Here is a 12059-nt window from a genome sequence, read left to right on the forward strand (position 1 = left end):
ACTTTCTGCCACCTGGCACCTAGTAGAGGTGGGTTGGAAATACTGTCACCAGTTTGTGTACTCAAGTTTCGGATGAAACTACCCATACTCAATATGTGTGGCCCAATAAACTTATTCCAAAAAACTTGTGATGATATCATTGCGAGTCGCTGTTCTGTGCACTCGCCAGTTGGTAGACTTTCAACACTCTTGACATTAAATGCGCGCAAACGAGATAGCACTTTAATATAGGTATATTTTAATTCTATTGCATTCGAATGTATGAATAACACGTCATAAATTTTGTGTCGCAGCACAGTGGTGAGATGACGCACAGGCTTGTTATAAGACCGCTCAAAACATGTTTAAAATTTAAAAAAATCACTGTTATTCATTTTTGTTAATAAGAATATTGTAACCTAACAGAAAAAAACTCATAAATTTAAAATGTGTTTAAAATTTTATAATAAATGAGACTTTTTGACAAGCGGAGCTCAGCGTATTTTTAGCGATTTTATTGAAGCCGATACACAGTCTGAGTTCCCTGAGCCAATACGTATTTCAAATACTAATATGGAGTTGGTTTTAGTTCCAGTTAAGTGTGAAACTTTTGTCGCATACGCACGCCAAACGCTCTATATAGTATTCCAAATACTAGTAAGTATTTTAGAACAAGTTTCGATACTAAGTATTTTTTATACTGGTAGTAAGTAAAATAGACCAGCTTTCCCACCTCTAGTGGCCTATACCTAGGGCTATGATCGGCTGACTCGCTACCGTAAAGCGGCACCGTCAGAATGCAAGTGTCGGTCAGGTGCATAGACTATAGATACATCTAGACGCCACCCGTTGCATTGCTAAATGAAGATGTGTGTCGTGCGTTTGGTTTGTGGGTGAGCGAACGCATTCATCTACAAATGTTCGAGACCATAGACCATTTCGCTAGTGCTCGCTCAAAGTGCTCGCACTAGACGCTCAGAATTAATATATAATTTTCTATTTTTTACGTTATATAGTATTTTTAAGCGGTCAAAATGCAACCATTAGGTAAAGATATCCATAATTTAAGTTATTTTAAAGAAACACTCGGTCACTGATATTAAAATATATAATAATATACAAATAAATTATCATGAACATGTATCAACTTAGCTATGAAACGTAATACCATCTTCTTGCTTATCAGTACGGCTACCATATTTTATTACAAGACACAGAACCATCATTCCTACTTAATTAACTAAAAATATTTACCACTGACTTTATGTTTAACACAAAAAATAGCAATTTTAGCAACACGAGCTCGCAGATTATCGACGCTACGTGAAGCGATTCACCACGATTTTCCGGCGATACTTTTGGAAACCAACTCACACATATGTAGACCTTTTATCTTACTCTAGCGCGAGTCGCAGAGATTATAAGGGTGCCGAATACTTTCTCACTCGCACTCATGCATCGTTTTTGTTCAGGCCTTGGTCAGGTGGCATAGTTTAACAGAGTACCTACACCAAAATACATAACTCAAGACACTTATATAAAATTATAAGGTAATTGAATTCTGTATTTCAAAAACGTTATATTGTCACATTTAAAAAAAGAGTGACATAAGTTGCAAAAATCTTCATATTACCTACTCGTTAAATACACAAATTTAAAGTATTTTTTTGTAGTTTTTTGAAGACAACAGTAAAGTTTACACTTTCTATATAATAATATGTTTTACATAAAAACTTTTCACTATTTTTTTTATATAGGATTGTTTTCACTATTTTGACTAAAACACAATAGAGGATTTTAACGTTTTCGAAATACAGCATTCGATTATTTTATGATTATCAGGGTGGTTTTATATTTATTAAAAAAACATAAATTAAAAAAATAAATAAACATGTGCAACTATACCTTGAAATCATTCATATTTTATGAAATATAATGGAACACGGGATATGGGAGACTTTATTGAAAAACGTTTTTTATAATGTTTAATTTTGTATTTTTTGTTTTAAATGCTCTAATATTGCATAACTTAAAAATAATACATTTTATTATATTATGGCTTTTATATTAATACATTTTAATCTCGATTGTTATTATCAAATCACAAGATAGTAGGTATACGTACCATTTTGACCATGGTTGACCATTGAAAATAACTTTTTTTTACTATATTTCCATACTTTATTATTCTATTATAATATTCTATTAAAAACTAAACTATTTTAAATATATTATTTTAAAGTATGTATCACAGCTTATAAGGAAATAGTTGAGGGTTTGAGGGTGTGAGGTAGGTATTCTTAAAATATCTTAAATTATTAATATGGCAACATTATTGTAAGTATATATCTTTTTAAGTATATACCTAAGTATACCTTTTTTATAAAAACTATTTATAAATAATACATATTTTTACATTTTACGAAATAATTCCTTTTCTATTTCTTTTTTCTTACTAAACATTTTTTAAGATGTAGGTACACAATATATTTATTTTAAAGGTTTTACAAAATATAAAATTGTTCAATAATCAAATAAATCTTTTGTTATTTCAACGATATTTTAAGTTATATCTTGATAGTAATGTTTCGGGCTACACAAAAAAACTATTATGCATTTTTAATTTATACACAGTAATTATTATAAAATAGATTATAAGACGGTCTAAATGTGTGCTTTATATATCATGTAATTTAATAAAAAAAAAAAACAAATAAACTGATTAAATTACTTATTTGAATCGAAATTAAGTATTTCTCGATTTTGATAGCTACGCATTTTGAGCACTTTTGGCACTAATGTTTATTCACTGTATGTATACATAATAGTGATGGACTTAGCTCAGTAAATATTGAGTCATAGACAAGAAGTACCTTTGGAGCTAATTATTTGTTTGTTGTACAAATATAAAATAGATATTGCAATACAAATAATTATTAACAGATCAATAAATAAATACAATATACTGCCTAGTGATAATGTGTTAAAAATATTAGCTAAGTATATAAAATGAGTCTCCCTTAACATTAGATACTTATTGTTAGTTAAAGCTTTTTTGTTTTATTTATGACTTTTCATTATAAATAATTAAAATAACATTTAATTTCTAAGCACCGAAGATTAAAAAAAATATAAAACTTATTTTTTTATGTAATATCTAAATTTAAAAATACGAGTAGTATGAACTAAACTCTTGGTCAGTGACATAATAAGTATCGGTTAATAATTACATTATATTGTATTTGTACCTTTAATTACAGGTTTTATGTTAAAGAGAACTTTGAATAAAAAATATAACTGAAATTGAGTTAAAATTGTAAAAAAAAATGAGAAAATGAGAAACTACTTATCATTATTTAAACTATTGTATTCCCTGCGATATAATATAATATGAAGCGGCTAGTTTCAATTTCTCCTTAAACGGTTTTTGAAAAATTTCGAGTTAGATATTATGTATTTCGATGAATATATTTGTTACCTATATTATGATGGCGAAAGAATGAACGCCAAAACCCGTCAATACGTAGGTATGATCACAAATTTGGTAAATTTCAAAACCCGCTAAAATGGCTGGGTGTGCTTTTCAAATACCCCTAAAATGGATAAGCCAAAATACTCTTTAGAATGTACGAATTAAAGTTCACAGTTTTAATAGGTATGAGTTTTTTTCATTTTTCTCAAAACTACCTACAATCATTTTAAGGGGTTTTGAAACTAGGGGCTTCATATCTTCAAATAGGAGACACTATATAATATAATGAAGCTATATCGATATTATTTTTACTTTATTCCTACACTAAAATGTTAAAATATCACAATAAATATTATTAATTAAGTGATGATTTTAAGCTGTATCAAATATATTCTTTATTGTTCCCGTTGCGCTGCCACTTTATCTATGGTTTTCAAGGCCATACGATATTTTCAATCCAATCCAGATAGCTGGAAACCCTCGCATAGACGCCTGGTATTCCAAAGCCACATCCCTTGCCGAAAGACGTCACTCCAACGACTTTATGCACGAACTCGGTGTATTGAATTTGAAGTGGACCACCAGAATCTCCCTGAAATCGTAAAATAAAAATTAGAATGTTACGTGTTGGCGTTTCTCAATTAATTCCGTGGAAAAATGTTGGAACTGCGTGTATATGTGGAAGATGTGACAATATTTTGGTCATGCACTAAGTATCAACTGCATTACTGTAATCCAAAACTTGTACATTAAATCGATTATATTATATTAACGCATCTACCTGCAGAAATAATAAGAGACAACAAGCAAAGGCCTGTCACTGTTTGCGTTGAGTGTTTTATCACTCATGGCCTGCCACATGAGTGAGAAAAAATAATATGTGAATCTTCGTGCTTTAAACTGAGGTGTAGTTTCATCTTACAGACACTCAGTAGGAGATATTTTGTTGGACGATGAGTACAATGAGTGCCCAAACGAAGACTAAAACTTATCATTTTTATAACTAATAGGAAATTGAGTATGTTTTTGTGATAGTAGACTTAGGAGCACACATAAGTGAAACGGAAAATAATTTTAAACGATAGGTGCGACGAAATTTCGTACTCATCGCCAATCGGAAAGCGGTAGTCGAGGTGTGAGCATGTCAATTTGTTTTGTGATGGCGTCGGAGGAATATATTCTTATAACGTGTAAAGATGAATAAAAATTTTACCCATGTACTCGAAAAAACAAACATGTTAATGAATATATTATTATTATTATTAATATCGCAATAAACATAACGTTAAATGGACGCACATTGAATTTTTATGGCAAATTATGTTTTATTCGGCACGCGTCATTTGCACAATACGCGCGTCACATAGTCGCGATCATTTTAGAGCATGCCTCAGCTGAAGTATAAGCCTTGAAGCATTCACAGCCAACTATCATAACTTTGTTCAAATTGAAGAATGACATTGGGATAGTGTTATATGACTGCCCGTATGCATACTGGATAAGTATAGCGTAGCCGAGTTGAAGTAAACTTAACTAATAATGGAGGATTGATAGCATAATAATTTATAGATTACTTACCCCGCATGTGTCTGATTTACTGTCCTTCGCGCAAAGTTGGTTGACGTTCAATCCATTCGGAATTCTCGTTGAGGCCTTGTGCGTGTTGATGCATTCTGCAAGTGGCACAGCGGTGACATTTGCTTTCAACAAATACCTGCTCTTACCTACCGCTACAAAGAAAGAACACCATTAATAACAATCATTGGGTCTAATTAAACTATCTATCTGTCATTGAACAACTGCTAATCGTCGTAGACGCGCCATTTTGCAGTTTAAGTTTTGATCAAATTGAGGTGCATGTCGCCTACTATCACGTAACGTCACAGTAAGCTGCTGCTATGGGAAAAAGTGTGATATATCGTATTTCTTGGTGTTTAAAATGCTCCCATTCCGTAGCACATTTTAAAACTATAATTAATGAACATTATCAGTTAGCAAAATCTGCAGAAATCACCAAAACAACAATAAGGTCACCTCACGTTGAACTGCACTGCATCGACACCTGCATGACTCAATTAACGTTTGTACTATGTTCTACATGCCTAAAGTTTTTGACTGTCATGTCAAAATCACGGTTTAATGTTGACTGTTATCTATGGTCTGCAGGTTGAGTTGTGTTCAAAATATTATCTATGGATGTCATGGCGCAAGTAATTTTAACACACTCACACGTAGAAACTGTTAAAATTAATTGAAATTAGCATGAATAATTAATAATAATTCAAATTACTAATACATTATAGTAGGCACTCTTCATCAGTGTCATTCTTTAGAGAATTTACAGAGATGGTGATGGTTCAAAATATTCTGCAAAATGACGAAACCGTAGACTAAATTTGTCACCGCGATAGCGTGACAGTAGGCGACATGCACCTCAATTTGATTCGCGCTTTATACTGAATGAGATAGAGTGGTAAATTTGAGTTCGAAATTTGAATATCTATTATTGATTAATTGAAATCGCAGTTGTTTCGTTTGGCTTTTGTTTTAAATATTTAAGTGTACATATTTTTGTCTACTTACTTCTCATATTTATTGTACCCCAGCCAGTGATGGACATGTCGTCATCAGGATCTCTTGTGTCAGTACCAAGGCAAGCTGGATAAGCGAAGGAGTTTTCTACAACTGAACGATTTAATCTGTGGATAAAAATAATGTATCAGTAAATAATATTATGTGACACAATGTTAAATTCCTAATAATAATTGAATATTAGTGTCAAAAATCGACGGTGGTAGACGTATATTAGTATAATGTACTAGTTTAAAATGGCAATGGTCTCAGAAAATAAAAATAAATAAAAAAACCTGTTAGATCTTCATTTGGGTCGATTTGCACAGAGCATTCTCGGATACGTATGCTATTATTATCAACCATATTAAATTGCGTTAATTGATAACAAAAATTTAAATCAATACTGCCATCTACCAATCATTAAATTTTAAAACAATGTTATATTACCATCTATTAATAATTAATACTATATCAAACTAATTATATTAAGGGGGAGAGGCACGCCAGCAGAGAACCTAGCGGGAAAATACGAAGCTTGGAATTTGAGATTTTTTTTTTGATAATTTAGAATTTTAACTGTATTAATTAAATACATTTATGTATCTGAAAACGCTAAAAAGATTTTTTATTTTGTTTTTAATTTAAAGATAAACTTACAATTGTAAAAAAATGTAGTAAAATTTGAATTCGTTGCAGGGTCACATCTTATTATTTACATTATATTGTATGGTCATATGTATTATTAAAATTTAGTTTATTAAGTTTTAAATTTTTTGTCGTTTAGAATTTTGACTAATTCATCGTTTTAATATTTTTTTATATTTATTTTAAAAAACATAGATTTTTATAAAAATATAAATGTGTATAACTTGAAATCCATATTATTTAAATGAAATCGAACTTCAATATTGGGACCATAACTAAAATAAAATTTGGTAAAAATAAAAAGGATTTCAAGTTATACACATTTATATTTTTATAAAAATCGATGTTTTTTTAAATAAATATAAACAATATTAAAACGACGAATTAGTCGAAAATCTAAACGACGAAAAATTGAAAACTTAATAAACTAAATTTGAATAATAAATATGACCATAAACTATAATGTAAAAATAAGATGTGACCCTGCAACGAATTCACATTTTTTAACAGTAAGTTTATCCTTAAATTAAAAAAAAATTAAAATTCTTTTTTTATGTTTTCAGATACATATTTATTAATTAATACAGTTGAAATTGTAATTTATCAAATAAAAATCTCAAATTGCAAGCTTCGTATTTTTCCGCTAGGTTCTCTGCTGGCAAGCCTCCCCCCTTAAAAAACAAAGATAATTTATTGGTTTGCGTCTATGATAATAGTTTTATTCTTTAACGATGAAATTTATAGTTGAATGTCGACAACGAGACATCAATGCAATCAGATGTATGTATATTTTTTGTATTGTTGTGGCATACCTTAATAGAGCTATATCGTCGTAATTCCGACTGACTGTGTAGTTCGGGTGTGGGATAATCTCAGATATCAAATAATCTGTATCACCTCTGCTGTCATTGCTCTCCATATCGACAATTCCGACGCGAATGACCGTCGGGGGATTGCTGAAACGAAAAATAATGAAAAAAAAGTTAATTAACATGTTCAATTCTAAAAGCATATGGGGAAGGTTGCATTAAGAGATTTTTTATTTTATTATACGAGAAATCGATGTTAGCCACTTGTTGAACCTCTTCGGTCCATGCGCTGGGTAAGAACAGACATGTGAATTTTCTAGGCCCGGGTATTTTACACGAGATCCATGACTTTGTCGTTCGGCTATCGTGAGCACAATGTACTTCGTTTTAAAATACCACCACCTCTACTCAATATGCATCAGTCCATTATCTATGGTTTAAACGGGGGGTTGCAAATCATTTGTAAATGTAATTTCCAATTAGAAATACCCACATGAAAATATGTGATTTTAAATTATTTATTTACGTTATATTTGCAACATTAAAAATTATTAATTAATAGCACAAAAAAATCCCCACGACAAATATTCATTGACAATTGAGTGTTTCACAGCCATAGTGAACCAAGTCAAGCCTGGTTATTTTTGAGTACGCTAGGTTCAAATATAATATGTTAGTATTTAAGGGTATGATTTCCCTTACATAATAACTTAAATGTGCTCAAAATAAAACTTCAGAATTAATGCAATCATACCCTTACAGAATTAGAAATACTTAAATTTTATATTTGCACCTAGCTCACTCAAAATAACCAGAATGGACTTCACTATGGTTGTGAAGCACTCAAGTCATAATCGAAAATTTTAAATAATGTGGAGTCAAGCAAACATAATAATCTAAAAATACCTGAATTGATTTTTGCCATAGAAAAAATAGGAAACCATCGAAGATTTATTTATCCCATAATATGGTCATTTGATAATGACAATTTTTTTTTCACTTTTTTTTAAGAGAAAAACATTCCCACGATCTGGGAGCACTAAATGATGAAATATTACAATGCACTGAAAATTCATAATGAATAATATCTATACAATAATGATTTTAGATAATTTTCACAGCGTCTCTTTGTTATTAAGTACTTTTATTATTATAAAAAATCTTACAATCCGCTTTTCTCAACGACACAATGCGCAGCTGTCAAAATGTACTGGTCCGAAATGAGCGTTCCTCCGCAATCGAACATGATGCCTCCAGTTGCGTCATCAGGGTAACCCAAATTAACCTAAAAAAATATTGTTAACACAAATTAAAAATACATCTGAATTCGTATTTACAAAAAAATACCAATCCACCCCTACTTGTCAATGGGCACCGGTAGCTATAGAATTTAGGTAGTGAAGATTATGGAAATATTCACTTTTAAAAAGCCTATATGATTTTTTTCAATTGATCTGTCGGTTAATTCGTAATAGAATTATAATCATTATGCAAATAACAGTGTTTATAATATGATAATAAATATGACGTATTAATGGTGCAATTGTATGTTGAATTTCACTTAAATATGTTTTTCTAATGTTTCTATTTTATTATTAATTTTAGGTAAATACTGTTTTAATATGTTTATTTTGCTGACAGCATCCCTATAAGGAAAGGTCACAGCACGATGCTAGTAAATAATGATATATCAGGTTAGAAATATTCTCAAAACACCATACATTATATTAATATCAAGCTATCTAGGTGTATATTGTTGTAAAAATAAAATAAACAAACGATTGATTTGAATAATATAACGGTTGAAAATAAAGTCACCCGGTTGGTCATCAATATAACAGTTTTCTCCCGGCAAACATAGTGAATGCACAACATATAGATTATAACATATACCATAAATCGGCGTTTGTGTTGGGGGTAACGGTATGAAAATCAAAACGAAATTTCTATAATTACAATGTTTCTTTTATTTTGTTAACTGTCAATTCATGGTGGAACTGCATTGTATTGTTGTTTTTATTTAATAAAACGCAATTTTTTTATAGTACTTATAGTTGAAAATGTCCCACTGAGGCGGACGAAACCGGTCCTAATATATTAATTAAAGTGGAATAAGTACTATAAAAAATGCGTTTTATTAAATAAAAACAACAATATAATTACAATGAATAATGCATACACAGAAGAGGGCATAATAATAAAAATGTACATATTTTTTATATTTAAAGATTTTAATTCAGTACGCATTTGTTTTGCAAAAGTAACATCGCAAGTATTAGGGATTGCAATAACGAATGAATATATCAATACCGGTATTTCGGTATTTATTATTTAATACCGGTATCAATACCGGTATTCATCAAAAAAATTTACAGAAAAAAGATGAACATATCAATAAAAAAAAACTAGGTATTTAATATATTTAAAACACTATTTTATAGCAACCTAAAGTATATACTACATTTATTATGTTGACATTTGTAAATATGTATAGATCATAATATTATTTTAAAACTGCTAATTTTTACCGGGTTCAGAAAAATATCTCTGAAATTCAACGTTTGTTGGATCTACCTACCTACTATCAACGTTGGATGAAAGAATAATTGGAAATATTTGCAACGAATGTTTTCTTTTTTGAAATATTATGTTATGTGTAAATTCATCGCGACAATTTTATAAGTATTTATGAGGGATTTTGTTTTAATATTATTTAATTTTTGTTGGTTTCAGTTCATATATTTGCATTTTGGCAGCAAAAAATTTATACAATAAATAAATTTAATAATATACAATATAGGAGTTAGTAATGAAAAATAACATTAAATTCATTCTGCTTTCTTAATACCAAAAATATCGGTATTTTGGATTTTTGAAACCGGTATTTCGGTATCGATAAATAAATTAATACCGGTATTGCAATCCTTAATCACAATGTAGCAATTGTTTTAAGAGAAAATATTTCAAAGTGTATTTTTGGAATAATTGTTGAATTCCGCTCGATAGTTAAATTATTAAGTTTTTTCTCCTTCCTGAACAATTTTCCTAAACCAATGACATATTAAATGGACGACTCACTTCATACCCGGCGCGCACGAGAAATTGTGCATGAAAGTCGTTCACAGATGTATAGGTAGATGTCACGTGACCATTGACGTATCCGTTTCCATTATGCGATACAAGCTTCGAGAATTTATAGTAATATAACCTTTATTGTAATGGCGTATTAGTGTCATGACTCATTGCGTTAGAAACAGGTTCTCGGTTACTTACGACTTCTCGGAGATTAGACGCCAGTGAGCTCAGCGAATCACAGGCGACTGACTGTCCAATGGTTCCTGTCATTCAATTGCATTGAATAAACATTCATCAATATCTTAAAATGGCATTTTATAAATAATAAATAATACTAACACATGCAAAGTGATATCCCATCTTTCTTGGAGTGTTTAGTAGATTTTTTTACAATTTTTAACTAGGCACATTGGCATTTTGTAACATAATAATAACGGTGGAGTCGAAACCTGACAGTCAGAAATTTTGTATGGGCAGACCCAGCGGTGTCGCCAGACCGCTTGCAAGCAGAATGTTCATTTGAGCGTAGGATACCGATATTAAAATATGAATTTCGCCATCCGGCAGACCCGTCACAAAGTGAGTGTCATTTTATTTTCTAGATGCTTCGTCCATATTAATGTCATTGTCCTAAACGGAGTTAGCCGGTTTGGAGATTAAGCAGTTGCTATGTTATTTTATATGCTTACCATATGCGAAAATTCACCCAGGTATGCTTCTGTCCCTGCAATTATCATTGTGGATACAGGCGGAGGTTTATCCGCGACATATTTCTCGCAGGCTGTAGAATAATAAAACATATTAATTAATAATTACATACAGTATTCGTCAGAATTCATCGATGATTGTTATTAAATTATATTATCCCGAAAAGTAGATAAACGATATCATTTTTTTACATATTAATCTGGAAATCTTTCATGACGAATCAATTAATAGAATGTATTGCCACGGCATTCTCACTTGTGTGCCGAATTTTGAACTTCGAATACGAAAAAACTCGAAAAGCCAGTTTGAAGTGATCAGAAAACGTTCCAGCTTTTAGCATATTATATTTTCATCTCTTAGCTCTTATGGCGGAAGCCAATAGTAATGATAGATTGTGAAATAAATGTTGAGTTTTACCTATGTCTGATTTTCTGGTCAGTTTTTGGGAATTTGGTTTTGCTACAGCGACATTCTTTTTAGTTGTAGGAGATGGTGTGGTTGTCCCCGTAGATCCATCGATTTCATTTAGATATACTAAAACATAAATACAAATAAAATAAATACAGCATCAAGAAAATGAAACGCCTAGCTTCAAAAGACACTAAAACTGTTTTCAAAATTTTTTGAGTTAAATATGTATTTAAATTGGATATTTTTGTTACTTATATCATGATTGAACTTTAAAAAACACTATAAACCGTCAATGCCATACGCAAAAAATAGGGTGAATTTCAAAACCCGCTAAAATGGTTTGGTTTGCTTTTCAAATACCCATAAAATGGAAAGCCAAAATACCC

At 30.6% G+C, this 12059-nt stretch overlaps 1 protein-coding gene across 1 annotated transcript; it reads right to left on the reverse strand.

Annotated features, from left to right (window-relative positions):
* Positions 1 to 3884: 3884 nt before the first annotated feature.
* Positions 3885 to 11331, reverse strand: LOC147073525 (serine protease persephone-like). The gene is made up of 6 exons (XM_085944650.1): positions 11244 to 11331; positions 8646 to 8764; positions 7483 to 7626; positions 6035 to 6150; positions 5030 to 5181; positions 3885 to 4043 (listed from the first exon to the last, which is right to left on the reverse strand). Exons 1-6 carry the CDS (start codon positions 11289 to 11291, stop codon positions 3885 to 3887), a joined length of 738 nt encoding a protein of 245 aa, XP_085800776.1. The 5' UTR covers positions 11292 to 11331.
* Positions 11332 to 12059: the final 728 nt, after the last annotated feature.

This window comes from Rhyacophila brunnea, unplaced genomic scaffold (assembly GCF_057557595.1).
Source record: "Rhyacophila brunnea isolate RB1 unplaced genomic scaffold, BYU_Rbru_1.0 scaffold_17, whole genome shotgun sequence".
NCBI lineage: Eukaryota > Metazoa > Arthropoda > Insecta > Trichoptera > Rhyacophilidae > Rhyacophila > Rhyacophila brunnea.

Excerpts from the sequence above, each read along its gene's own strand:
- LOC147073525 (XM_085944650.1), bottom strand. The coding sequence starts at position 11,291 with ATGATAATTGCAGGGACAGAAGCATACCTGGGTGAATTTTCGCATATG. Across the intron at positions 8,765-11,243 it reads TGGGTGAATTTTCGCATATG|GTTAATTTGGGTTACCCTGA; the intron begins GTAAGCATATAA and ends ATATTTTTTTAG. Across the intron at positions 4,044-5,029 it reads GTAAATCAGACACATGCGGG|GGAGATTCTGGTGGTCCACT; the intron begins GTAAGTAATCTA and ends TTACGATTTCAG.